At 51.8% G+C, this 26,059-nt stretch overlaps 8 protein-coding genes across 8 annotated transcripts; 2 read left to right on the plus strand and 6 right to left on the minus strand.

Annotated features, from left to right (window-relative positions):
* Positions 1–139: 139 nt before the first annotated feature.
* Positions 140–1,306, minus strand: BROUX77_004831 (uncharacterized protein; the record flags this gene model as incomplete). The annotated part of the gene is made up of 1 exon (XM_073749637.1): positions 140–1,306. One exon carries the CDS (start codon positions 1,304–1,306, stop codon positions 140–142), a length of 1,167 nt encoding a protein of 388 aa, XP_073605288.1.
* Positions 1,307–2,360: 1,054 nt separating this feature from the next.
* Positions 2,361–3,583, minus strand: BROUX77_004832 (uncharacterized protein; the record flags this gene model as incomplete). The annotated part of the gene is made up of 2 exons (XM_073749638.1): positions 2,361–3,095; positions 3,389–3,583. 2 exons carry the CDS (start codon positions 3,581–3,583, stop codon positions 2,361–2,363), a joined length of 930 nt encoding a protein of 309 aa, XP_073605289.1.
* Positions 3,584–4,304: 721 nt separating this feature from the next.
* Positions 4,305–5,273, minus strand: BROUX77_004833 (uncharacterized protein; the record flags this gene model as incomplete). Its single annotated transcript, XM_073749639.1, has 1 exon — positions 4,305–5,273. The coding sequence occupies one exon, from the start codon at positions 5,271–5,273 to the stop codon at positions 4,305–4,307; it is 969 nt and encodes a 322-aa protein (XP_073605290.1).
* A 1,652-nt stretch (positions 5,274–6,925) lies between these two features.
* On the minus strand, positions 6,926–10,552 carry BROUX77_004834 (uncharacterized protein; the record flags this gene model as incomplete). Its single annotated transcript, XM_073749640.1, has 1 exon — positions 6,926–10,552. One exon carries the CDS (start codon positions 10,550–10,552, stop codon positions 6,926–6,928), a length of 3,627 nt encoding a protein of 1,208 aa, XP_073605291.1.
* A 50-nt stretch (positions 10,553–10,602) lies between these two features.
* Positions 10,603–11,871, minus strand: BROUX77_004835 (uncharacterized protein; the record flags this gene model as incomplete). Its single annotated transcript, XM_073749641.1, has 1 exon — positions 10,603–11,871. One exon carries the CDS (start codon positions 11,869–11,871, stop codon positions 10,603–10,605), a length of 1,269 nt encoding a protein of 422 aa, XP_073605292.1.
* Positions 11,872–17,294: 5,423 nt separating this feature from the next.
* On the plus strand, positions 17,295–19,829 carry BROUX77_004836 (uncharacterized protein; the record flags this gene model as incomplete). The annotated part of the gene is made up of 1 exon (XM_073749642.1): positions 17,295–19,829. The coding sequence occupies one exon, from the start codon at positions 17,295–17,297 to the stop codon at positions 19,827–19,829; it is 2,535 nt and encodes an 844-aa protein (XP_073605293.1).
* A 156-nt stretch (positions 19,830–19,985) lies between these two features.
* On the minus strand, positions 19,986–22,497 carry BROUX77_004837 (uncharacterized protein; the record flags this gene model as incomplete). Its single annotated transcript, XM_073749643.1, has 12 exons — positions 19,986–20,131; positions 20,194–20,308; positions 20,361–20,440; positions 20,497–20,540; positions 20,607–20,635; positions 20,705–20,731; positions 20,785–20,815; positions 20,884–21,005; positions 21,059–21,268; positions 21,337–21,462; positions 21,521–21,682; positions 22,063–22,497. The coding sequence occupies 12 exons, from the start codon at positions 22,495–22,497 to the stop codon at positions 19,986–19,988; spliced, it is 1,527 nt and encodes a 508-aa protein (XP_073605294.1).
* A 795-nt stretch (positions 22,498–23,292) lies between these two features.
* BROUX77_004838 (uncharacterized protein) lies at positions 23,293–26,001 on the plus strand (the record flags this gene model as incomplete). The annotated part of the gene is made up of 7 exons (XM_073749645.1): positions 23,293–23,343; positions 23,402–24,544; positions 24,597–24,808; positions 24,869–25,004; positions 25,078–25,370; positions 25,428–25,838; positions 25,902–26,001. The coding sequence occupies 7 exons, from the start codon at positions 23,293–23,295 to the stop codon at positions 25,999–26,001; spliced, it is 2,346 nt and encodes a 781-aa protein (XP_073605295.1).
* Between the last annotated feature and the right edge of the window lie 58 nt (positions 26,002–26,059).

Here is a 26,059-nt window from a genome sequence, read left to right on the forward strand (position 1 = left end):
ACTGTCACAGGAATAACCAGAGGGGAAGAGTTACCATAATCGATAGCATTATCAAGAGAACAAGTGCTGATTCTCAAGAGACCCTCATCAGCAGCGTCAGGGCTAGCCAGGACCAGAGGGGAATGGGTCGGTAGCCCTTCTAGTTTTTTGACGCATCAGGCGCAGGGGCCGTCGAGGGAGCCCGGGTAGAAGTGGAGGGAGAAGGGACAGTAGCTGCGCGAAGAGCAAGGTTGTTTTTGGGGCAAGCCTTTAGCATGTGGTCCTTTGCGCCACACTTCCAACAAACACCCTTTGCCATTTTGCCGTCAGCAGTCTTACGGAAGGGTAGACCGTTGGCATCGGGACCTGCAGAGGTACCCTTAGCTGGCTTGGTGTTGGGGACAGCTTTTTGGGCGCCAGCATTTCTCGAACGAGAATCTTGCTGAAAGGGGACCACACCAGGAGGCGGTTGGATTTTCCCGTTGTTTCCCCGGGTTCGGTTGTTGATCGTATTGTCCAGCGTGTTGCAGAAATTAGCGAACTGATCAAGCGTTCCCTTAGGGGCAGGATAGGTGTTCCAAGCCAGAGCGTCCTGTATGTGGGGCTTGAGGCCTCGCTGAAATAGTGCAATGGTGAAATCAGCGTCGGCCCAACCGAGTTTCTTCAACAGCGTTGTAAAAGCAGAGTGATAGGCAGTACAAGTACCTGTCTGCTTTAAGTCGAAGATCTGCTGGGTCGCAGTCATGCGCCAGTCAGGGTCATCGAAAGCCTCAGCTAACGATTTCATAAAATCGTCGTACGTTTCAAAGTTCATGTGTCCAGTGGCCGGGTCCATCCGAGGCATGGCCCAATCCAGAGCGCCATCTCTAAGGTAGGAGAAGGCAGTCATCAGCTTGCGCTGCTCCGTGCGGTGGTGCTTGGGTGCAGCAGCAAATTTGACCGCAAGTTGCCTCTGGAACGCCTGGAAGCCTTGCTGATTGCCATCATAGGGCACGACATCAAGATGCTTGTCGGCCTCTTTCAACGGATCGGCATCCTCTTCCCGTTTGACTCGGGGAAGAGACTCAAGGGAGTTGAAGCGGGCTTCAGCGCCAGCCTGGAACGCAGCCCAGTAAACCTGAGCCGCATCAGGAACAGAGCCAACGGGGATGGGCGGGGCACCATCGTCGGTGCGCAGACCAGACATGTAAGCCGCCACAATAGCCATTTTGATCTCAGCACTGAACTCCCTAGGAAGGGCACCGAGATGCCAGTTCTCAGGAGTTCGGTCAGGAATCGACAGGAGGAACGTATTGAGATGCTCGATCATTTCGCGAGTGAGGGCCATTGCGAGTTGAAACGTAATAGAGAGGGAAAAATAAATGAGGAGAGAAAAAAGTGCCAAAGAGAGCCAAAGTTGTGATAGCGTCGGGTCTTCAAATGAAGCTTAACAAAATATTACGGATAGGGCCCGAAGAAAGGATTAGGGTTCCGGGTACAGCCAACGACTCGGGACAATGATAGGTTCCTGAGGTGGACAGTCGGGCCTGTGGAGGAAGACGTCAGTTAGACAGAGTGCTAAGACGTATGGTCGGTTGAGATGAAGAGGCAACACACAACTTAGATGGCTATTCTGAGAATAGAGCGGCACAAAGAGGAAGGAGGAGGAACAATCACACACTTCAAAGAAGAAGAAAGGTTGAACTGCAAAGAAAGCAAGAACAGAATGGTATAAAGAAGAAGAAGAAGGTAAGCAAGTGCATGTGATTGTTAAGCTTCGAGAACAAGAGTAAACCTGATCAACTCAGGGCAGGAGACGACGATATTTATGTTGTCGGCGCTCCTGACAAAACTCTGTCTTCCCAAGCTAGAAACAATCAACATCTAACTACGAACAAAAGATAAGTCTCGTGTAAACAAGACGTAACAGGTTCGTAACAATCGAACCAGATAACAACCCCCACCTAAGCACGCAATGGCAATTGCAACAAGAAAACTCTGCAGCAGCAGAACAACGTCTATCAGAGCACCCGTGCTCAGCACATCCCACGACAACCTCATATCCGTTGATCAACTCACGATCTACACAGACCAACCTGTGCCATAAGCGCATCTTCATAGGTCGCCGACCTTCGGCGTTGTGGAAAAGAAGAGTGGGGTAGGTCTCATGCATAACCCTTAGCATGAGCAGTGTCAGGATAGCTATTCATGACATTGTGCGCCCCACCAGGGCAACCAGCCCTATGACCCCTGTACAATAAAAGTGGAGCAACACCCGTGCACATAAAAGTGGGTCCCGACCCCTGTGACACAAAAAGTGGGTCGCACCCTGGTCGACTAAAAGTGGGTCCACAAACCCTAACCCGAAAGTGGACCCAACTTCAAATCACACAAAAAGTGGGTCAACATGGATCAGCCCAAAGATGATCCAACGTCGGGTCCACGACCCGTAACAGGTATCTATCCTTCTTCATCAGCTTGTTCAACAGACGGTAGTCCACGCAGAATCTAAGTCCACCGCCAGGTTTCTTGACGAACAGGATGGGGGCAGCAGCAGTGGAACTACTCATTCGAATGAACTTCTTGTTCAGTAGGTTCAATAACGTTTGGCGCAGTACTATCAACTCATCGTGGGAAAGGCTGTACAGTGGTCCCCAGGGAGCTTCCGAGTCGGGGACAGTTAGATGAATCTCGTGGTTCATCCCGGGACGCAGCGGCGGGAGGCGGCGCGTGTAGAGTGCTTCTGGGTCAAAAGCAACAACATTCTGTGGGTCTATCCAACTGGGAACCTTTTCCTTCCAGTCATCTGTAACAGGCTCGTTCTCTCGGGCCAACTTTTCCAATGCTTTGTTGATATCCTGTATGCTCGCAGCAAAGACCTTCAAGTCCTGGTGCAAGATCTTGCTGACACGTGCAGCTTTCAATTCCGTAGGGGTGTCCAAGTTCCGAATGGTCGAAACAGAGCGAGGGACGGAGAAGTGGGGGAGCACCAAACGGTGCCGGTTGCAGTCTATTAGGGCGTTGTGGTGGCTCAGCCACGGGTATCCAATAAGAAGTTCGTCATCATAAATGTCGGGTACGACAAGGGCAAGGACTTCTTCCCGGAGGCCGCCGAGATCCAGCTCGAAGCGGGCAGCCTGAGTGGCCACAGAAGAAGGTTGGTCATTAAAAGGCTTTAGGGAAAGGGAAGTTTGCAGCGCAGAACAAGGTAGTTTCAATCGTTTCACGAGGGCCTGGGATATGATCAAGGAGACTGTATTTCCGGTGTCGACTAAAGCTACTGAGTTGTGAGAGCCGTTGATTACAACGTCAACGGATAAGGAGCCTCTCACAAGCAAAGGGGACGTTCCCTTCTTGTTCTTACCCCTCCGGGGGCGACTGTCACCGGAGGGTCTCAGTTTTCCGACTGAGCAGTGGGCAACTGTACGACACCGAAATCGGCATCCAGGTCATCGTCTAGCTGCGGCGGCGTGGGCACGTGTACACCGCGGACACGGGCAGGAGGCGCGTTCCGGTTGGGAGGCACATCGTAGGGGCATTCCCGTACAAAGTGACCTGAGGCGCCACAGCGGATGCAGAGGCCAGCGCGACGACGTCTCTCTCGTTCCTCTTCACTCGCTGTCATGAATAGCTATCCTGACACTGCTCATGCTAAGGGTTATGCATGAGACCTACCCCACTCTTCTTTTCCACAACGCCGAAGGTCGGCGACCTATGAAGATGCGCTTATGGCACAGGTTGGTCTGTGTAGATCGTGAGTTGATCAACGGATATGAGGTTGTCGTGGGATGTGCTGAGCACGGGTGCTCTGATAGACGTTGTTCTGCTGCTGCGGAGTTTTCTTGTTGCAATTGCCATTGCGTGCTTAGGTGGGGGTTGTTATCTGGTTCGATTGTTACGAACCTGTTACGTCTTGTTTACACGAGACTTATCTTTTGTTCGTAGTTAGATGTTGATTGTTTCTAGCTTGGGAAGACAGAGTTTTGTCAGGAGCGCCGACAACATAAATATCGTCGTCTCCTGCCCTGAGTTGATCAGGTTTACTCTTGTTCTCCAAGCTTAACAATCACATGCACTTGCTTACCTTCTTCTTCTTCTTTATACCATTCTGTTCTTGCTTTCTTTGCAGTTCAACCTTTCTTCTTCTTTGAAGTGTGTGATTGTTCCTCCTCCTTCCTCTTTGTGCCGCTCTATTCTCAGAATAGCCATCTAAGTTGTGTGTTGCCTCTTCATCTCAACCGACCATACGTCTTAGCACTCTGTCTAACTGACGTCTTCCTCCACAGGCCCGACTGTCCACCTCAGGAACCTATCATTGTCCCGAGTCGTTGGCTGTACCCGGAACCCTAATCCTTTCTTCGGGCCCTATCCGTAATACTCGCCCAGCGGGCAGTGCGGCGGGCAGCAGGCGCACGGGTAGGCTGGGGGGCAACGCGGCGGGTTCGTTCCCAGTCCATGGCGTCGGGATGGCGGTGGCCAGCGGGGGCGGACGGATAATAGCCGGAGCGGCGGCCAGAAGTCGACTCGGCATCGAGCTTACGCTGCCGCAGTTCCTCGGCAGCTAACACGACCCGGTCTAAGTACTCCGAGAAGACCCGGGGAGGGAACGAGTTCGCCACGTATTCCCGAATGGGCGTGTCGAGGCTGTCCTTCAGCCACCTAATCTTCTGTGAGTCCGCCGCGTCCAGAGCTTTGGCGCGGGTCAGCAGGTCCTCAAACTCCTGCAGATGGACCTCGATCCTTCTGCCTCTCTGCTTTAACCGCGAGAGCTGGTCTTGTGCCTTATCTACGGCAACTTTGTCTTCAAATGCTCCCTGCAGCTCTTGAAGGAACTGGTCGCAGGAAACGGGGCCGTTGTCTGTTAGTCGGGTCTTGATTGACCGCATGCGGCTCCGGGCCAAACCCTCGGCCTGGGCATAGATCGAGACGATGAAGTCTCGGTCGGCCACATGGCCACGCTCGCAGTGCCATATTTCCAGGACCTGGTCGAACCAGGCGTCGAATTCCTCGGGCTCGGTGGAACTCAGCGAGGGAATCTTGTAGCGCAATTTTGCGCGACCATTCTCGTTACCAGCCGCTGAGGCGGCGGCGGCAGCAGCAGCGGTGGCGGTAGCAAGCGCTGCTTGGGAGGCTTGGGTTTGGGCGGCTGCCTGCTGGGCGGCTTCACTCTGGTTCTCCAGCATAGCCAGCATCTTGGCAAACTTGCTCTCCAGCTTGGCGAACCGTTGAGCATATTTGTCCTCAGTGCTGTCAACACTGGGGACAGAGGAGCTTGCGTAAGCGGCCCGCATGTCGTCGGTGGTGCGGCCACTCATGTTGAGAGTTTGTGTAACAGTAAAAAATAATATGTGATGAAGATTGATAACGGGTTTGGGGAAAATAAGCGATAAGACTGTTGAGAACTGTAGAACTGTAGGGCTGTAGCGAAAAAGAAGATCGCAATATGATGTAAGGGGCCAAGTCGTAAAAGGACGTAGAAGGGCAGAAACAGATATATTGCGATGGAGAGAAGAAGAAAGAACTAACTAAAACTAGGAGAGAGCAGTAGCTCTTTATACTGCCTGGGTAGAACAACTGAGGCCTACCTGATTGACCCAAACGTGGTGAGTCATCGGGCGTTCGGATCAAGGCCGGTTGGGCCACTTGTATTCGGACCGTCAGTAGTCGGGCCTTTGCGGACTCAGACCACCGACACTCGAACCACCGTTGCTCAAGCCACACCGGCTTCAACTCGGACAATCAGGCAAAGCCTTGACCCGTGTAAGGCTTTACGGTCTAAAGGAGAACGCTTTTAGAACAGCAGAAATAAATTAAGAAACAGATAAAGAGAAAAGACTAATGTACAAGAAAACGGGCGGAAACAACACTATCTATATACACGCGGTAGAGGCATGACGCGTACCCTTGACAACGGCGGTGTGCACACGGGTTTGGCAGGCGGTGAGTAACGGCGGTATGCAAGGCGGTGTGGACGGCGGTGTAAACGGCGGTGAGGGCGGAGCCTGAGCCTACCTCGATCCATAGATCGTTACAACCCGGGTCTCCCAGACCCTAACATAGGGCTCGACATGGCATAAGATTGCACTTGCCCAAATAGGATAAAAACAAACAGGTAGAACAGGGATAGGAACATATCCAAATAGAGGGATGAAAACTGTATATAAAACTTCTTGAACGGATCCCGTAACTCCAGGGGATCGTGAGAAAACTCAAGAAGATGTTAAAGATAATATGTGACGGGTTTCACTAAGTATGAGAAAATCTCATAGTTATGACCAAATGCTGTTTATTATCTTTAACATGGGGAAGAAAAGAAAGAAAAGGAAGAAGAAAATCTAAACTAAAGATGGGGGAACTGGCCATGCTTTATAGGCGTTTGAGAATCCAGTTGTGTGCGCCCCACCAGGGCAACCAGCCCTATGACCCTTGCACAATAAAAGTGGGCCCATACCCCTGAACATAAAAGTGGGTCCCGACCCATGTGACACAAAAAGTGGGTCGCACCCTGGTCGACTAAAAGTGGGTCCACAAACCCTAACCCAAAAGTGGACCCAACTTCAAATCATACAAAAAGTGGGTCAACATGGATCAGCCCAAAGGTGATCCAACATCGGGTCCACGACCCGTAACAGTCAGCTTGTCAAACTTGGCAGTATTTCAGCACAAGATACAAGACTGGCCTGCACCACCATAGGCAGTGTAAGGCTTTACGGTCTAAAGGAGAACGCTTTTAGAACAGCAGAAATAAATTAAGAAACAGATGAAGAGAAAAGACTAATGTACAAGAAAACGGGCGGAAACAACACTATCTATATACGCGCGGTAGAGGTATGACGCGTACCCTTGACAACGGCGGTGTGCACACGGGTTTGGCAGGCGGTGAGTAACGGCGGTATGCAAGGCGGTGTGGACGGCGGTGTAAACAGCGGTGAGGGCGGAGCCTGAGCCTACCTCGATCCATAGATCGTTACAATCGCCTCCTCCTCCCTCTCCTCCGGGGGACTACTGGCAACTTCCAGGGGCACTCGTGGGTCTGCTCGTATCTCTCAAGGGCTGCTGTGTCTTTGACGTGTGACAAGGGTTCCCACGTTGGCTCTGCCCATCCAGTCCACTGGACGAGCACTTTGTGACGTTTGTCGACGACCTTGTGTTGTAGGATTTCGTCGACAAGATACTCGCCAGCCACTAAATCGCCGGAGGCTTCTTCGGGCGCGATTGCAGGTGGTTCAGGGTTGGCTAGGACTTGGGAAGGCAGAGGGTCATCACGGGCGCGGCGGACAAGACTCACGTGGAAGACGGGGTGGATACCGGTGGGCGTGTCCAGTTTGACAGCGTGCGTACCGACGACTTGGATAACACGGTACGGCAAGGCAAGCCAGTCGAGTGTCTTCGAGGGGCGGATGGTGCGCACGTTGCGCAGACGCAGGTAGACTCGGTCGCCGACTTTGAAAGCTTCCGCTGCCTGGCGTCCCCGGTTGGCATGTCGTTCCTGTGTTTCAAGGGCGAATGCCATGGAGGCCTGGGCGAACGCGGTTGCGTCGCGGTGCTTGGCGAGCCAGTTGTGGCCGGCAGTGGCGGGGGAAACGGTGGAGCCTGGTTCGTGGTCGGTAGTCATGTCAAGGGGGTCAATGTTGTAACCGTGGGTGAAGAAAAAGGGGGAAAGGCCAGTGGCAGTAGCGGTGCGATTGTTCAGGGCGACCTGGGCTTGGGGAAGAAGTGCAGCCCAGTCGTCTTGCAGGAAAGCGGTGAAGGCACGAAGGTAAGTCTCGATCTCTTGGTTGGAACGCTCTTGGGCGCCGTCGGTCTCGGGGTGAAACGCGGTGGAGAGGCGGCGGGTGATGGAGAGTTGGCGACAGACTTCTGTCCAGAATAAACCGGTGAACTGAGGGCCTCGGTCGGAAGTGATGGCGCGAGGTAGGCCGTGGTGAGCAAAGACATGGGTTATAAAGGCTCTGGCAACATCTGGGGCAGTGTAAGATTGCATCGGTATCAAGATTTTACTCTTCGACAGCCGATCGGTGATTCCCAAAATTGTAGTGCAGCCTTCGGACTCAGGGAGACCGACGATGAAATCCATGGCGAGTTCTTGCCAGGCACGGTCTGGGACGGGCAGGGGCTTCAGGAGGCCACGCTTCTGGTCGCGCCAAATCTTGCTTTTACCGCAAGTGTCGCAATTACCAACGAAGCGGCGGACATCGTCAGAGAGGCCAGGCCAAGCGTAGGAGCGGCTGACTAGATCACGGGTTGCTGATCCTCCAGGGTGACCGGTGAGCGTGGAGTCGTGGACTTGCTGGATGATACGAGTGCGGAGGGGCTCGTAGTACGGGATCCACAGGCGGTCACGCCAGAGGAGACGGGTGGCGGAGTCGAGGGTACACTCGCTGATCTGCCAAGGAAGGCCCCACTCGTTGGGGAACGAGCGGGCTTGTTCTTGGACAGCTTGTCGCGCTTGCCAATAACGTTCGTTATGGGTAAGTGCCGAGTGCCAGAGGGTCTGGAGTTCCGGGTCAGCAAAAGGGGCATCTAGGGCAGCGTGGTCGAGGGTCAGGGTTCCTTCGGGGTCTTTGTCAGGCTCTTTAGCCCAAACAGCGGCGGCAATGACGAAGTCGGGCCCGTCAGGGCGCAGAACTTGGTGGACACGGGACTGGAGGCGTTTATCAGAGAGGTCTTGGGGCAGGTCTTGGTCGCGGCGGGAAAGGGCATCGGAGGTCACTTGAGTAACGCCGGGTCGATGAATTAACCGAAAGTCGAACTCGGACAATTCATGGGCCCAGCGGCGTTGGCGTTCTGACAGGGTTCTTTGCTTCTGGAAGTACAAAAGGTTCTGGTGGTCGGTGTGTACTTCGAACGGGATGCCAGCGAGGTAGGAGCGCCAAGCGCGGAGGCAGGAGTGGATGGCCAACATTTCCTTATCGTGGATAGGATAGTTGACTTCCGCTGGGCTGAGCTTTCGCGAGAAGTAAGCAACAGGACGCCAAAGAGAATCAGCACCTTGCTGTCTGAGGGAACCTCCCAGGGCCCAGCCGGAAGCATCGGCTTCAACGATGGTGGGGAGGTCAGGGTCGAAGGTGGCAAGGAGCGGGGCAGAGACAAGGGCCTTCTTCAAGGCTTCAAACGAACGGAGTTGTTCGTCTTCCCACTTGAAGGGTTGGTCCTTCTTGGTTAACCGGGTCAGTGGTGCGGCGATGGTGGAGTATTCGGAGACAAAACAGCGGTAGAAGTTGGCGAACCCAAGAAAACTACGGACTCCACGGACAGACGTGGGAGCCTCCCATTCCTGGATGGCTTTGACTTTGTCAGGGTCTGCACGGATGCCGGAGCCGGGTTCAACAATGAAGCCGAGATACTTGATGGACGGGGACTCAAATTCACTTTTATCCCAGTCAAGCTGTAAGCCAGCATCGCCAAGGGCGCGGATGATCTGACGGACAAGGTCACGGTGTTCTTTGCGGGAGTCAGAGCTGTAGATCACTACATCGTCGAGGTAAGCAGAGCAGGAGATACCGAGCCAGCGGGAGAGCACATGATTGATAAAACGTTGGAAAGCAGCAGGAGCACCAGTGAGGCCGAAAGGGGTGACTAGCCATTCATACGCGCCGAGATGGGTGCGGAAGGCCGTGTAGGCTTCACTACCTTCTTTCAGGCGGAGACGGTGGAACGCGGAGATTACATCGACCTTGGAGACGTACTTGGCGGCAGCGATGTCACGGAGGGTGTCGTTGATCAGTGGTAACGGGTAACCATCCTTCTCCGTGACGCTGTTCAGGGCACGGTAGTCTACGCAAAAACGAAGACCACCACCAGGTTTCTTCACGAAGATGACAGGAGCACCTCCCTCAGCACTACTGGCTCGGATAAAGCCAGCGTCCAGCAGGTCGTAGAGGGTTTTCCGGAGGAGCAGCAGTTCTTCTCGGCTCATTGAGTACAGAGGACACGAGGGCGGGGACAAGCCTGGTTTAAGGCGGATCTCTGTATCAATTCCAGGGCGGTTCGGGGGAAGCTCAGAAGCTTTCTTCCTATCGAAGGCGTCGATGACGGGAAGAAGCCACTCGGGACAGTTGGCACGGGGGTCGGTGTAGATCTTGGCTTTGAGAGCTTTCTCAATGTCATGGAGCGTGGCGGAGAAAATGCGGACATTGGGAGAGCGTCGGGCACTCAACTGGAAGGCACGAATGGCGCGGGCGGAGACGGGGAGAACGTTGGGGTCAGCGGTGGTCGTAGTCAGGCGAAGAGGCGTGGGCAGGCGGATGAATACTTCGTTTTGCGCGGGGCGAAGGGAAGCATCGTGTTTGGCAATCCATCCTTGACCGAGGATAAGGTCTTCAGACTGACCGGGGACGATGTAGGCGTAAAGTTTCTCGTCCAATCCTCCGAGACCAAGATCGAAGACAGCAACTTGGTCTATGACGGGTGGATTTCGGTCATCAACTACTTGAGCAATTGGACGAGGGCAGATGGGCAGGATGGCAGCGTGGGCGCGGGTAGCGGTGCGCGGAGAGACAGTGGCAAGACACAGGCAACCGGAGTCGACGAAGGCAGAGGTAGAACAAGTTTTATTTAGAACAACATCTATATAAGTACCCCTAGCCCCCATTTCCTCCCGAGCGATCTTCTCTCCTTGGGGCTCTAGACGGCGACGTTCGCCTAGAGCTCTCCATTTCCCGACATGTCGCGGGGCACGGGCGTGGGCGCAGGCGCGGGCAGAGGCAGAGGCAGAGACAGAGGCAGAGCCGGGGTCGGCATAGCAGGCTGGTAAAGGTTGGCGGAGCGGACAGGGACAGTGGTAGTAGGAGCAAAGTTTAGCGGGCAGTTCTGGCGCAGATGGCCAGTCTGCCGGCAGCGGAAGCAGGCGCGGTTGCGGCGAAGGCGCTCGCGCTCCTCGTCGGTCAATGGCTTCAGGCCCGTGGTGGTGATGGTGGGGGTCCAGTCCATGGCGTCGGGGTGGCGGACAGGTACAGGGTTGGCAGGGAAGGACGGGGTTATCCTGCTGGAGGAACGCTCGAGGACGTTGCATTCCTCCAGCTTGGAAGAGACGGTGAACAACTCGGACTTGTAATCCTCGTAGGTGTAATCCGTCCTCGGGTTCGCCATGGCCCGACGCAGTTCTGGACAGAGGGCGGTGCGCAGGATAGAGATGCTGGCACGGTCGGAGTCAGTACCAGCTTCGCCGAGCAACTTCTCGAACTTGGGCAGGAAAAGAGCGAACGGCTCGTTATCCCGCTGGCGGAGGTTCTGGAGTTGCGTGGAGGCGCGCTCGGCAGCATACGGGTCGATGAACATTCTGTCCAGGTATGCGAGGAAAGTGGCAGCGGTGTAGCCCATCTCAAGGCCACGGGCGAAGTAGACAGCGACAAGGTTCTGGGCTTCGGTGGACATACGGGCAAAAAGATATGTGTACTGGTCCCCATCGTCACCGATGGAGGGACCGTCACGCGCGATCTTTTGGCGGGCGTACATGGCCCAAACGCGGTACTCGGCTCTCTTGCCGCTGAACAGGGGAATGTCGGGAATCTTGGGCTTGGGGCGTTTGACAAAGGCGTCAGCTGTGACAACGGGGACGGACGGAGTAGCAAGAACGGGGGGAGCAGGGGAGGCAGTGGCAGCGCGGGCAAAGGCCTGGAGATTGGCGATCTCCTGGTCCCGCTGTTGTTGCGCGCGGGAGAACTCTTCGCGCAGTTGTAGCTGTGCGCGTTCGTTGTCTGCGCGCAGTTGTTGCTGCGCACGTTCATTTTCCTCACGCATGGTCTGGAGGGCTTGGAACAGGTCTTGCATGGAGGGGCCTGCGTTGCTCGGGCCGGGGACAGTGGGGTTGGACATTGTTGCGGGAGGCGAGGCGGGGTCAAAGAAGACAGAGTTTTGAGAAGCAGCGTCAGAGTCAGAGTCAGGGTCTTGAGGGGGGACGCGGTAGGACATGTGACGGTCACAGGAACGTTGGGAACGGAGGTAATTGGCGTTGGACGAGGGGACTGTAACGATCTATGGATCGAGGTAGGCTCAGGCTCCGCCCCCACCGCCGTTTACACCGCCGTCCACACCGCCTTGCACACCGCCGTTACTCACCGCCTGCTAAACCCGTGTGCACACCGCCGTTGTCAAGGGTACGCGTCATACCTCTACCGCGCGTATATAGATAGTGTTGTTTCCGCCTGTTTTCCTGTACATTAGTCTTTTCTCCTTATCTGTTTCTTAATTTATTTCTGCTGTTCTAAAAGCGTTCTCCTTTAGACCGTAAAGCCTTACAGGAACAGTCAAGTGGATCTCATGGTTCATGTCTGGGCAAAGCGGTGGCAGGCGGCAAGCGTGTAGTGCTTCTAGGTCAAAGGCTACAACGTTGTCTGGGTCAACCCAGTGGGGGACCTTCTCTTTCCAGTTGTCGGCGGGGGGTTCGTTCTCTCTGGCCAATTTCTCTAAGGCCTTGTTGATATCCTGTATGTTGGCAGCAAAGACTTTGAGGTCGTGGTGCCTGATCTTTCTGATGTGCGCTATGCGTAATTCCGTGGGGGTATCCCGGGAGGCTCGAGACGCTGTGGCCTGCGGGACCGAGAAGTTTGGGAGCAGAGTGGAGGGGCGGGAGCAACTGCATTCTGACGCCAGCTGCGGGTGTGGGCCGCCTCGTTCTTCTCTTGGTGGATGGCCTCTGCGGCCAAGATCTCTCTGTCGACATAACTGCCGAAGTTTCTGGGGGCGTAGTTGCGCTGCACGTAGGAGTGCACGTGGGGGTCTAGGCTGCGGTGGAGCCGGAGGATCTTCTGGGAGTCCGCGTGGGACCGGGCCTCGGCCCGAGTTAGGAGGCTCTCAAAAGTTTGGAGATAAACCTCGATGCGCTCCTCGTTCTACTTCAGATCAGAGAGCTGATCCATCAGTAGACGAAGGTGATGAACTCATCATCGGTGCAATGGTGCCTCCAAATCATTCAAGCCAGCTGGACTTGGTGGAACCACAGATCGAACTCCTCTGGGCCCTTGCCTGTGAACTCGGGCAAAGAGAAACGCGTACGAGAGCCATGAGGCGGGGCCATGCGCATATCATCAAGCTAGGCTTGAACCAGCTGGCGAGTGTGGGCCTCAGAGCCGATGGGAGTGGTAGTTTAGGGAAGCCCCATTGCCATCGGTGCAACGATGCGGGCTGATGAAGGGGGGAGAATAGGCCGTCCCCTTGTAATCTCGTAAGTGTTCTACTCACTAGTAAAGTCAACATCATAGAAGAACAGAATATATTGGAGGAATAAAGATGTGCATGATAGTGTACACGGTAAATAGAATGTGCAACGTGTTGTGCTTGAAGATGGTGTTACTCACATATCTTCATTTCCGCTTCTACTTGACTGCCGAGGGCGATGTAGCTTTCTTTCAGGCTGCTACTCGTGGTAGTATGTTAGTTTTTCAGTCGTGTGCCATACATGGTCTATTAGTGAAATGCTCATTTGTTAGCTCGCGATCTTCGATAAACAACCAGGGAGTTGAATCACAGTCCTTTGACTGGATCCAACGATACTCACTTGGCCTTCTACAGATATCCCAGATTTGGTTCATCATGAAGTCGCTTGAAACAGTTTTGATGACGACGGGCCGTATGTCTTTGATTCGTCTGATACTACTACTGTTGTGATGTGCCCACTTGGGGCAGAGTTGACAAATCAGCCAGAGAACGTAGCAGTAGTAGGAGCAATAGAATCTGCTGAAGCCGGAATTTTGTGATGCCCATGGAAGTTTAGGCATGGTCAGGTGGCTTTCGTGCAGCTATCATTCTCTACGACGACGACTACCCTCTTGACAAGGTCAAGGGTCGATGGCGGGGCAACTATAGAGACTGGGGTCGGATCTCCGGCAACGTAGGGACTGTGATTCATCTGTCGAAGAACGAGGTTAGTATGGTCATTCTACACGAACGTTGTAATCGCCAACTCTATTGAGTGATTTGTACCATGGTTTCACGCCGTCGAGGTGTGTCTATAAATTCAAATTGATATCATGGTTGGTTAGAAGAATAAGAAATGTTCTTCAATGCTTTGCATCAGCTCAATCAACGCCAGTGTCATAAGCAAAAACCTTTAAGATTCGGTAATCACTAACATAAGCGGGTAGACACGGATATTGTCAAAACCATAGAGCGCAGTTTCAGGCTCTGCCTGTGAGCTAGGTGTCACTCCGGCTAGCAGAAGCGACTTCTGCGCTAACGTGATGTTAACCGTGCCTAGACAGTTCCTCCATGTTCCGGGTGTGGGTTCTGGAATTGATGACGACAAAACTTGGATGGACATGAGGGAGCACTCTCGATTGTGCGTGGACATTGTTGACTGAAAAGGCTTGCAGCATGATCTGCTAACGCTCGTTGTAGGCATTGCGGGGCAGAAACGAATCCAACGCAAGGAATTGTGTGTGTTGTCAGTTCTCCTCATTTCCAAACTCGAGCACCCACCACGGAGAACAGTGGGTCTCAGTAAATGTAGTCTAGGATTTGCCAGCGCGACCCCATAGCATCAAGGTTTCTGAAGTTGAAAGGCATAACCATGGTGAAGCCCGACCGTGTCAACATCCTATACCCATTCTATAGTTCGAAAGCATGAGCCTCCAAGATCCAGACAACGTTTGGTTTTCTGGTGGCAACGGCCCCAAGTATTATCTGTTGGACATCCTTCATTTCACGCATGTTACGCTGAAGTATGCGCAAACGTTGCCCTGTTTTGTGACCCCCTTTCATAGACAGAAGGAGAATCGGACATGAATTTGTGGTCTCAGTATAGCATTGTGTGCACGATGGCACCGCTGACTCCAAGTGTTTTGCCCAGGCGCTTTTCTTAGCCGACATGGGCCAACGCCTCAACCAGACCCAGCATGCTTCCCTTTGTACGGAATTACAAATCAGCACGGCAAGCTCGAGATGTTGACGCCGCCAAAGCCGGCCATACCCCCGAACAGCTCTTTGAAATGGCCGTAGCCGTCGCAAATGGACATACCATCAATGACAATAAAACTTGGACTGTCTGTCCTGGCGGGACACGAGGGCTTGGGAGCGCATGAACCGGCAGTTACTGAAGCAGGATATCGTGATGATGCGAGGGATGTTGGCAGTCCTGGATTTGACTGCCTACCAGTTTGCGGCGCGCAACAGGACGTCCCCAGCCTTGATGCCCTGAACTACCGGAACAGCAATCTTGTTCAAAGCGGTTCACCATACTGTAGACTTGTCGTTGCAGCATTGGGTTTGTTCTCGAATCTGGTGTCCTACAGTAACAATTGCAGTGTTTTCATAAGGGGCAGTCGTATTTGTCGGGATTGGCAAAGCGGTCGGAGTAGCAGTGATATTGGTGGCAATCCTACGGCGCACATGTGTGCGTTAGACTGCCACGATCCATCAGTCTTTGGCAGTGGCTTGAGTGATATTGGCGGCCATATTAAATACCTCACCAGTATATATACCCTAGCAGTCTCAACATCAGAAGACGTGGCAGCAACAGTCGAGTTGATTGGGGGTCGAGGGCTGTCGAGAAGCCAATGCCAATATTATGAGGTGAAATCAGGGTGTGTAATATCGCGTTGGCCTGCGAACATATTTCCGGAGGTCTTGGGCTTTTGGGGTTCAAAACTCCGTCCGACTTACGTTTTCAATAGGCCACTGAAGGACAGCAAGTTAGCTTGTGCTGTCCATGTTTACATTGTTCGCGGTTGTCCCCAAGGGAGGTAGGTATCCAGCGAAGTATCCCTGCCGTCGCCAGCCTGTCTGCAGAAGATGAGATTACACTCTGGCATAGACAACCATGGCGTCAGCCTCTGTTCTCTGTTCGTTCACGGGCTCGGTTGAGTGGGTAGTATATGTACCTTCATAGCCACGGATATGCTGTAAGGGGGCTGTGCCACACAGTTTATTTTGCATGGGCTTGTTTGATGCTCTGATCGAGAGCTGATGTGGAGGTTGAGCAACGGACCTGCCGTTCAAATTCCTTTCGGGGAGCATTCGAGTGATTTGGTCTCGTTTTGCAACTTCGTGGCCTTCTCTCATTGTGTGTCTTAACTCGCAGGATTCCGTAAAAAATAAGAGTCGGCGGTAATGGGAGAATAAACCGGATTTCCGAAATTGGGACGCTTTAGCAGGTTTAATAAAAGTGACGTCCTCAATTGTCGGAAGCTGCTTCCATATAGTGAGTGTGTAAACGTTTTCAAAGACGCCTAGTTAGCTGTGTGATTCCGAGTAGACTCAGTAGAACAGACTGTGCCGAGTTGACGATAGCGGAGCTGGCATCTCTGTTAGATCAAGAGATACTAGAAAGAACCCGCTTATTTCTTCTAACAAGTTCCTTTTAGCAAGCAACATGAGAGATGTTCTGTGTCTCTGAGAAATGGCAACTTGGTTTTTGTAGTTTGTAGACAACGAATAAGGACTTCGGCCAAATCTCCATGGCCATAGTACAAGTTCCCACAGTCCCGTCGTGAAATTTAGGTTGTGGGATAGCAAGAAAGTCTAGCACCTATTCAAACATAGCGTTGATGAGGTTGTGCTGGAGGTTCTTGAGCCGCATTCTAGAATAAGGCAGATGAGGAGCTAAGACCTTCTTGCAGTGACACTTGAAGTTCCCTAGACATCTTAATTGTTTTTTTTTGGACAAGACAGGCGCTGAGCATTTAGCCATGGGATTCCCCTTCTATGTTCGATCCGCCCCAGTCGCCAACATTGTCTTGGTGGAGTTCACTGGGTCTGCAATGGGCTTGTGTGTATGCGCACGATTGCGTACCGCCAACTACCTAGCATGAGCTTGTTGCCAGTACGGCTTCCCTCGTGTGAGGTTAAAGGGGCGCCTTGGCCATAAGATAGCTTATTTTTGAATGCATTTAAGGTCTCCAAGGGTGATTTAAGTTGGTTGGTAGGAAGAGCGCGTTGCATTTCCAAGTTATCATCGATTCGGCAGCCGTCTGGGATCGGCGTGGGCTTCGAGGTAGCTGGTCAAGATTTGCGGCGTTGGCTATGTACTAGTCATTAATCGTCATGATGCGGTAGTGAGTGTGGCTGATCTCTTGGTTGGGTTCCCGAGTCGTGATCTAGTAGTCTTACCATGTTAAAGTCAACAATAGAAAATAATACACTGGGTTTATTTTGAAAAACACGTCGCGTTGCTTGATGTCGCGGCTTCCAGGATCTCTTCATCTTCGCGTTGTCCCAAGAATTTTTTTTCATGACGCTCCCGCGTCAAAATTCGGCCTTGCCATTAGGTAATCGTGGTTGAGCCCAGCTAGGGTTAGGGTCAACAACCCGCACCATCATGTCGATACAACGTCAGTGCCTGCGCGACTTGACGTGTCCAACGATCTTCCACAGCATTTCCACTCCAGCATGGCCACATCATGTTGTTCCAGAACTTACGGACGCTTCCCACATTCATGCTTCTAGTGGGGGCTTTCTTTGTTTGTGCCGCCGACTTGCCCCGATCTGATTCCCGCACTTGTGCCGGCTGGTCCCACGATGCCAATTATCTAGAATCACTGCTGCAATGCCCGCTCACAACTACGCATCATCCGAATCTGCCCGCTTCCCAGACCGTGGCCCAGAGTCGTGGCCTCAATACTACCAGCAGCGCTGCCCCGCTGGCATCGCCCACAGGGGATGAAGCTAGCTCTTCGTCGCCGCCGGATGCAACGGCCGAGAGCAGACCGTTCATGTCGTTTGAACAGTGGAAAGAGGAAATGATGCGCAAACGTGACAACGAGGGCATCGAAATAGCCGATCAGCATGCAAAAGACTTGTCGCGATGGCTGGATGTCACACACAAACTCCAGTTGTCGCATCATGATGAGCCGGCCGTCAGAACCCTGCGGCCGTCATCCACTAAAGTCACGCACACGAATGCCGATGCGCAAAGCACAGCGGCCGCGGCTGATGTGCTGGCAGATGAGGTCAAGCTTTTGTATCATCCTTCGAAAGATGCTGGCAAAACCTGCAAGGAGCGCTTCTCATACGCGTCGTTTGACTCTGGGGCCACTGTGCTAAAGACCACATCGGGTGCCAAAAATGCCAAAGCCATTCTCCGCGAAAACAAAGACTCGTACATGCTGCTGGAATGTGCCACCAAGAACAAGTTTGTAATCATCGAGCTCAGCGATGACATCCTGGTTGATACAGTGGTGATCGCAAACTTTGAGTTCTTCTCAAGCATGGTCAGACTATTTCGAGTCAGCGCCAGTGACCGGTTTCCTGTCAAGCCGGACAAATGGGTTGATTTGGGGACATTCGAGGCTCGAAACTCACGCGATATACAGGCATTTCTGGTTGAAAACCCGCGCATTTACGCTCGATACATCCGGATCGAATTCCTCTCTCACTATGGCACTGAATACTATTGCCCACTCTCGCTTGTCCGCATCCATGGAACCACCATGATTGAGTCATGGAAGGAGGCAGAAAGCATAGTCGACGAACCGCCGTTGATAGACGATGCGGCTCAACATCAGGCTGGCGAAATCCCTACTTCAGAACGGGTCCATGACGAACACAATGAACCAGTTGAACGAGATGATTCTGGGGAGAATATTCGGGAGAATGATGACATCCATACTTTAGATTATGCTGCGGAGAACCTGAATCTGAGCCGTGCGACTGAACCGGGTGATTCGTACCAATCACCAAATCGCGCCTTTCCCAGTCATATATTCTTTTCAGCCCATGCTTTTGAATGCCCAATACAAGCGGCTCCCAATAACTCACTGGGCGCAAGAAGCACATCAGGGACTCCAGTACCTTTAAATGCAACCACAATCCCCGTCCCCGAAACGGCCCAAAACTTGAAGCTGAGCGCAACTGATCAGAATAACGGTGCAGACAGCAAGCCGCAGGCCCACACAACAGTGGGAGATACTGGCATAGTTTCGTCGGTGGCTTCTACTACATCTGGCACTTCCTCTACAACCACCGTTTCCCCTGAAATTCCGACCGAATCCGTGGTCAACACCACCATATCCGCCACTACAAAGCCCATTGAATCTACTCCTATCCGGAGCAAGTCCTCCAATCCTTCTCCTACCCCGTTGGTTCAAGAAAGCTTTTTCAAATCCGTTTCAAAACGACTGCAGCATTTGGAAACAAATGTGACTTGGTCTATTCGCTATCTTGAAGAACAATCATACTACATCCAAGAAGCTTTGTCCAAGGCTGACCAGCAGCAGAGAGTCAAACTAGACCTCCTGCTGGGAAACCTCAATGACACTATATTGGAAGAAGTTCGCATGCTAAGATTCCAGTATGAGCAGATTTGGGAGCTGGCAGCGGCTGCTCTCGAAGCCCAACGCGTCCAGTCCGAGAAGGAAATAGTAGCATTGGGATCTCGTCTCAATGTCCTCGCTGAAGAGGTCGTCTTTCAAAAGCGCATGTCTATCGGACAGTCGGTCTTGCTCCTCTCGTGTCTTGTCCTGGTGATTTTCTCGCGCTCAGTCATTGCATCGCCCATGGAATGGACACAACTTCCCCCAAGTCGCAACGTACAGGAAAGGGTCGAGCCTTTACGCAAAGCATCGTCGCGTAGCTTTCGTCCCATCGGACAGACATCGACGCGCGAGTCTTATTTTGCAGATCGTCTCGAAAACTGGGAAGAAGAAGAAAATGGGGTTGATACCGAGTCTGAAGCTGAGATAAACGCCGAGGTTAATAATCTACAGCCCAATTTACACATGTCGTACAACCATTCCCAGAGGCAGCAAACGTCTCCACCAGATTCCACAGCACCATCTGTCTGTGACGAAGCCATGGAATCACCAGCGCCGGAGCATAGGTCCCGGATACTGGGGACTCAGTCACGCCTCTCTCATCGGGCCTCATTCACCATGCCAACGGAAGCAGTCCGTAAGCCATTGCCGGCTTTACCGGAGCACCCGAACCGTGATGAATGAGATTACCATTTTATACTGTTTACTCTAATTTGGGGGTTGAAGTTAAACATTTGGTCTCGTTAGATACCGCCATGAACAAATACATAAACATATTTACTTTAATTCAAGGCTTACGACTAGGTCCAGCATGGTTCCCCGATATTCCAATTCGTGAAATTAATGCTGCTGACCGCTCCCTAGATAGTAGATTCCTCGGTCGAGCTGAGACTTTTCGTCATCTTTTGTCGCGGAGTCGTGGTGCAGGCGCTTTGTTCTACCTCCTCGGGGGTTGTATTTGTGGTTGGAGTTTGACGTGAAAAGTCCTATACATGATGCAAAACTCGTCAGAGGCAAAACTAGCAGACTCTATAGACAAATTACTTACTGCCTTGCTCCGCATTCGCACAGCTGCGGCGCATCTTGATGTCGTTGTCAGGCTCTGGAAAGGCTTCTTCCTCTCCGACTATGCAACCGGGAGCGCTTTCTCCGGTATAGAACAGCTACATTATAGTTAGAAAGGTTACAGCAAGACATCGGCTTTGTGCCTCTCACCTTGGGTCGGTAATGAGGGGCTTCAAGCATTACGACGCTGTTGCGGAACTTGGCAACTAGCGCATCGCGGCCTTGAAGAGCTGTCTCTTTGTTAGCCCAAGACCCCATAAGTGGTGACGGTGAAGTCTGGACCTACCGGCATACGATACCTCGGCAACTTTGTCACTCTTGAAGCAGTTCCTGTAGGGATTAGGTCAGCTGCCTGGGAAATATACCGTTGTAGTAGAGCGTATGGGCGGTGCTTACCAGCGTTGATTACCGCGTTTCGATACAAACTGTGATGAACAAACATGAATCTTTAGAACACTAGTTATTCATACGTTCAAAACGAGGTATCAACTTACATGGACGACATCCATTGGCTTGTTCAACTGTCAGTAATCATACAAAGAGAGAAATTTAGCATTGGGGGTGAATAACTTACATCACAAAAGTTGATGAATGCGTAGCCAACACTGTACAGTTGTCAGCATTCTCCAATTCTAGGCAGCGTGAGAAATCCACAGGCTGTCGGGCCACTCACTTGCAGTCGTTGGCAAAGTCGATTCTGAGGTACATAAAGTCGAACCGCCCCCAACTAGTCTCGTCAAGGAACCGCTTCAACCAGGCCTGGTCAACCTTGTTTGGGATGTTTCTCAGCATGATCTAGTGTTTTATGAGTGCCTGTACTTGACTGAATAGTGGGCATGGTTTCTTACAGTTGTACGGACGTCTTGGCCACAGTGAATGCGGTCGAGGTCCACAAAGTTGCTCAAGTTACGGTGTCCTCGAGAATGTGTAGCCGAGTTGTGGTTGTGGTGGTACGATTTAACAACTTCGCGGGGCTTAAAGGCCCGCGTAACGCGATCAAGGTGAGACTGGACTACCTCATCGGACACGTAGCGCGGGCTTTCAACTACCACCGGAGGCTATTTGAGACGCAGTCAGTTTCGTGCGAATTCACGTGTACTTGGATGTTCGATTCTCAGTGGTGTACCTTGCGAACAAGCAGGCTTTCGGCCATCTTGATTGAAGAAGAAACTTCTAGCGGGAATTGTCGTAGCAGTGGGTGCAGACTCAGGCCGGCCGGGGGGGTTTCCATTGCAATAGTGAATTCAATGCCCTAGAACATAGGATATTAGACGTCGCGTTTCCTACCAAAGATTGAGGGTAGAACATGCCTGTATCTGCAAAGCTCCCAGGCCTTTGCTGAGAGTCCAAACCGAGCTTGTGTCGCAAAACTCAATTACAGCTGAGAATTGATCATCGTTTCCTCCGTCGACGTACTTGATGGCAAACACATGGCCTTGTTCGCCAACGTAGGACATGACAAAGCTTTCTAGCTGTGCCGTATGTGCGACAACGGGAGGTATGGCGCGAACCCTGACCAACACCTGGCTCTCATTATGAAATCTGCCAATCTACTCTATGAGTTAACACGCAGACTCGTGACGTTTATTTTCCAGAAAACTCGGAGTGTCTTACCCAGGAGATTTCTTCCTTGGTTGCGTAGTCGATTCCCCATGTCGGCTGATACTTGTGTACAAAGTGGACGGCCTGAACAGCATCCCTGATATTGCTGAACAAGGCGAGAACATAGCCTGCGTATTGCTGGATGGAGCATGTGCCTTCGTTGTGCTGTTGCAAGTATGACAGCAATGCCTATAGAATAGAATGATTATGTGAGATTTCGGCCTGTCGATTCAACTTTCGCTACACTTACCACAAGCTCACGGCGCAAATCGTCCACCTCAATGTTGGCGGCCAGTGCCGAGACAACCAAATACCGGCTGAACCCCATTTCGTTACTCAAAAACGGGTAAACCGGGTACTCTGGTACATCGCTCATGGTAGATGCTGAGAACTGGGGGCTTGAAATAAACGGGCTTGGGGCAGAGGCGCTTTGTAACTGATGACAGTTGCTTCTAGCTACTCCCCAAGTTGTATCAGGGGTGTTGTTCGAAGCCGCATTGGCTGCCGTATCGTCATGTTTGAGGATGAGTTCAGGATGCTCGCCAGACTTGTTGCTGTTGGCAAGCCTATCTGGCGAGGAATAATAGAGACACGGGTGTTTTTGGTAGTTGGGTGTGTCGTGATATATAGCAGGAGTCAACCCATAATTCGGGAAGCATCCCGCCTTGCCTGTATGTTTCGACATTTTTCGGGCTTCCAAGAGCTAGAACAGAGTAAAAAGCCTTTAAATAAAGAACAATAGGCTTAAAAAAAGAAGTCAGAAAACGGGCGCGTACTTGATAAACATGCAGTGTCTTTATTTCATTTTCGAATGCCGTTTCTTTCGCAAAGATTTATATCGACGCCGGTGACACACCTGATGAGAAATGCAAGAAAGATGAGTGAAAACGAGGTCAAGGGAATGAGAATGCAAGATTGGTAGTCTCTCGTGGTAGAAGGAAGTTGGGTAGGCTCCTCCGTCTTTTTATAAATAATTCCTAGCAAGAATCGAATATGGCCCAAGGTTGGAAGCCTTGCCGGGCAACCATCCGTCGCCATAATGATTTGTCTGGAAGAGGAACAATCGGTGCCAATACAGTGTCATATTTCCTACATAAATCCACATGGCACGTGTGGTCTCTCTGTTTCTTCCTTTGGAAGAAGAAAACTACAAAGCACAAATCGAGAATATCACCAGTTTCTTCCCCAAACCGCGAATAGTGTGCAACATTGACGTCCATTGTGGACCCAATAGTTGTCACACCTGCCCAGCTCCAAGCTTCTAACCCTTGGCTAGGGTTACGCTGATGTGGGGGAAGTTGAACAGGTATTCTAGTCAATGGCATCACCACAAGCTTTGAAGCTTCAAATACGGCAAAATTCCCTCGCTAGGTTAACGACAAACCATCGCTACAGAGAACGAGCACCATCAGCCAAACGCAGCAAACACTCCACCGAAGCCAGGAGCGCGGCCAGACACGATTTTCTCCTGCTCTCTATTATGTCACGACGAACCCGCGCCTACGACGACTACCAATCCGCTGTTGAAGGGGTATGCGGCGGCTTCACCAAGTGTTTCCACGTCTTTCGCATATCGCTAACCTTGCCAGATCATCCTTCCGCCCGCCGAGTCCGACTTTATTGACCAGCTCATCCCGGTTCTCAAAGATGCTGCAATCACTACCCGGACCGGATCCCTGATCCAGAGCTTGAACAGCTATGCCGATGGCAAGGAAGCCGAGATAGAGCAGATCGGCCTGACTCAACATGGAGAGTTTCTTAGCTCCGTCAACCAGTTGCAGCAAGTGCGCGAGACGACGGTCTTTTTAACAACAGAGATCATGGGCCTCAATGAGTCCATACAGTCCAGCACAGAAAAGCTCGCTGCCCAGAAACAGGTCCTGGTCAACACGCGGGCAACTCGGCAAAATCTTGCCGATGTATCGTCGGCTTTGCAAGAATCTCTACGGATTCTCCGTGCAGTCAACAACGCCCACGAACTCATTCGAAAAAAAAAGTACTATGCTGCTCTGAAATCGCTCGACGACCTCCAAAACGAACATCTCATCCCTACGATCCAAAACAAATATGCGACACAACAGCGTCTCGCAGACGTCATCCAAAAGTCTATTCCGGCATCCCAGCGCATAATATCAGACGCGGTCATGACAGACCTTAATACTTGGCTTTTCCGGATCCGCGAAACATCGCAATTTCTGGGGGAGGTTGCCTTTTATCACACAGAACTCCGTCGAGAACGGCAAAGGGATCGCGTCAAAGAAGACCCCTATATGTCCAAGTTCAAGCTGAATTCTGCTATTGAACTCGTGTGCGACGATGGCAAGGAATTTGATGTCCTTGACAACGACGAGCTCCAGATTGACTTCACGCCTTTATTCGAGTGCCTTCACATCCACGAATCTCTTGGCCAGAGCGAGAAATTCAGATCCGAGTATTCAGCAACACGTCGACAACAAAAAGATCTGCTGCTGCCGAGCTCTGTAGATCTGCTTGGCGATGGCGACATGTCGCTGAGTGGTTTATTGGAGGGTATTGCTGGGTTTGCCATTATTGAAAAAGCCACATTGCAGCGGCTCCCTCAACTGAGATCGGCCGTAGACGTTGAGGAGCTTTGGGATTCCATGTGTCAAACATCCATGTCATTGACTTCACGAGCTCTCAATGACATTAGTGACGCCGAAGGCCTGCTCAAAATCAAGGGCTACATTGCAATATTCATCCAAACCATGGAGGCAAGTTTCTGTCGCTTATTGTTCCTTGAATTGGCTGGCTAACACTCTTTAGGGATGGGGATATTCCGTATCCATGCTCGACGGGTTTCTTCTTACACTGTTCCAGAAGTATTCCGACTTGTTGAAGCACAGATTCAGCCAAGATTTCCAAGAAATCGTCTCAACCGACGACTACATGCCCATGGCCATACAGAGCGCCGAGGAGTACGAGAAGGTCGTCAACGTCAGTTGGTTCAACCAGGACAAGCCGGTATCTGAACTCACGTAAGATGCTCTCTATTTCTCGTTGAATGGCACTCTACTGACATGTTTGCTTCTATCAAGGTTTCCCTGTGTACTTCCGTTTTCTCAAATGTACCCCTTATGCTGCATTGATATTCGAAACTTTTTGAATCAGTTCTACTTCTTTTCCGATGACCATTTCCAACACCCGACCCTCATTGACGAAACCCTCCGCAAGGTGAGAAGTCTGCACTTTTTTCTTTGCTCTTCTTTCTGGACAAGGAAACACTCACTAACAGTCTGCATCGCAGGCACTGGATGAGTTACTAGTTGAAAAAGTATGTCGATCCTTGGTCGACAAGCTGGCATCTCAATACCTCGGCCAAATTGTCCAGATCCTGATCAACCTGGAACACTTTGAGATTGCGTGCCAGGAGCTCGAACAGCTTCTGATACGTGCTCGATCATCCACTTCGGCTGGTGGTCCGGTCACCCTGCGAGCTACCAGCGAGTTCCGCAACAACAAGAAAACAGCAGAAAAGCGCATCTTTGAAGTCGTCAACTCCAAAATCGACGATCTCGTTGATACTGCCGAATACAACTGGTGAGGATTTTGCGAAACACGCCAAACTAACAGTAATGTCGTCTAACCGTGTATTAGGATGTCTTCTTCTCCCCCAAACGAGACAAGCAATTATATGCAGACGCTCACCACCTATCTCTCCAACATCATGAACTCGACGCTTCTCGGTCTTCCGCGTGAGATCAAGGAACTTATTTACTTTGATGCACTGAGCCATGCGGCCAACAAGATTCTCGCTCTACCGCTCTCGCCCGACGTCAAGCACATCAACTCATTTGGCGTCGCTTCGCTAGCAAAGGATGTCTACTATCTTACTGAATTCGTGGACAGCCTTGAGAACGGCGCCATGCTTCGCGAGAACCTTGACGAGCTGCAGCAGACTATTAATCTCATGCAAAGTGACAACCATGACGAGTTCTTCGATATATCTACGCGCAACAAGAAATACGGCCGCGTCGATCCGCTCAATGGGCCTATTCTTCTGGAAAAGTACGTATACTAACCCGCGTTTAGAACAATCAAAGAGGCTAATGCTAACATGCGTGTTTACAGGGTCACGGCGAGTGCCAATATACCTGCCACAACCTCGCGTACGGCTGGCCTGGCCAACTTTTCATCGAGATTTGGCGGTATGATGAACCAAAGAACGTAAAGTTCCGTGCGTACGTCAACCTGCTCGTCATGGTTTGCCTCTTGATGCGGAATAGTCC

Source organism: Berkeleyomyces rouxiae (genome assembly GCF_048999995.1).
Source record: "Berkeleyomyces rouxiae strain 22BRR77 chromosome Unknown BrBRR77_ptg000004l, whole genome shotgun sequence".
NCBI lineage: Eukaryota > Fungi > Ascomycota > Sordariomycetes > Microascales > Ceratocystidaceae > Berkeleyomyces > Berkeleyomyces rouxiae.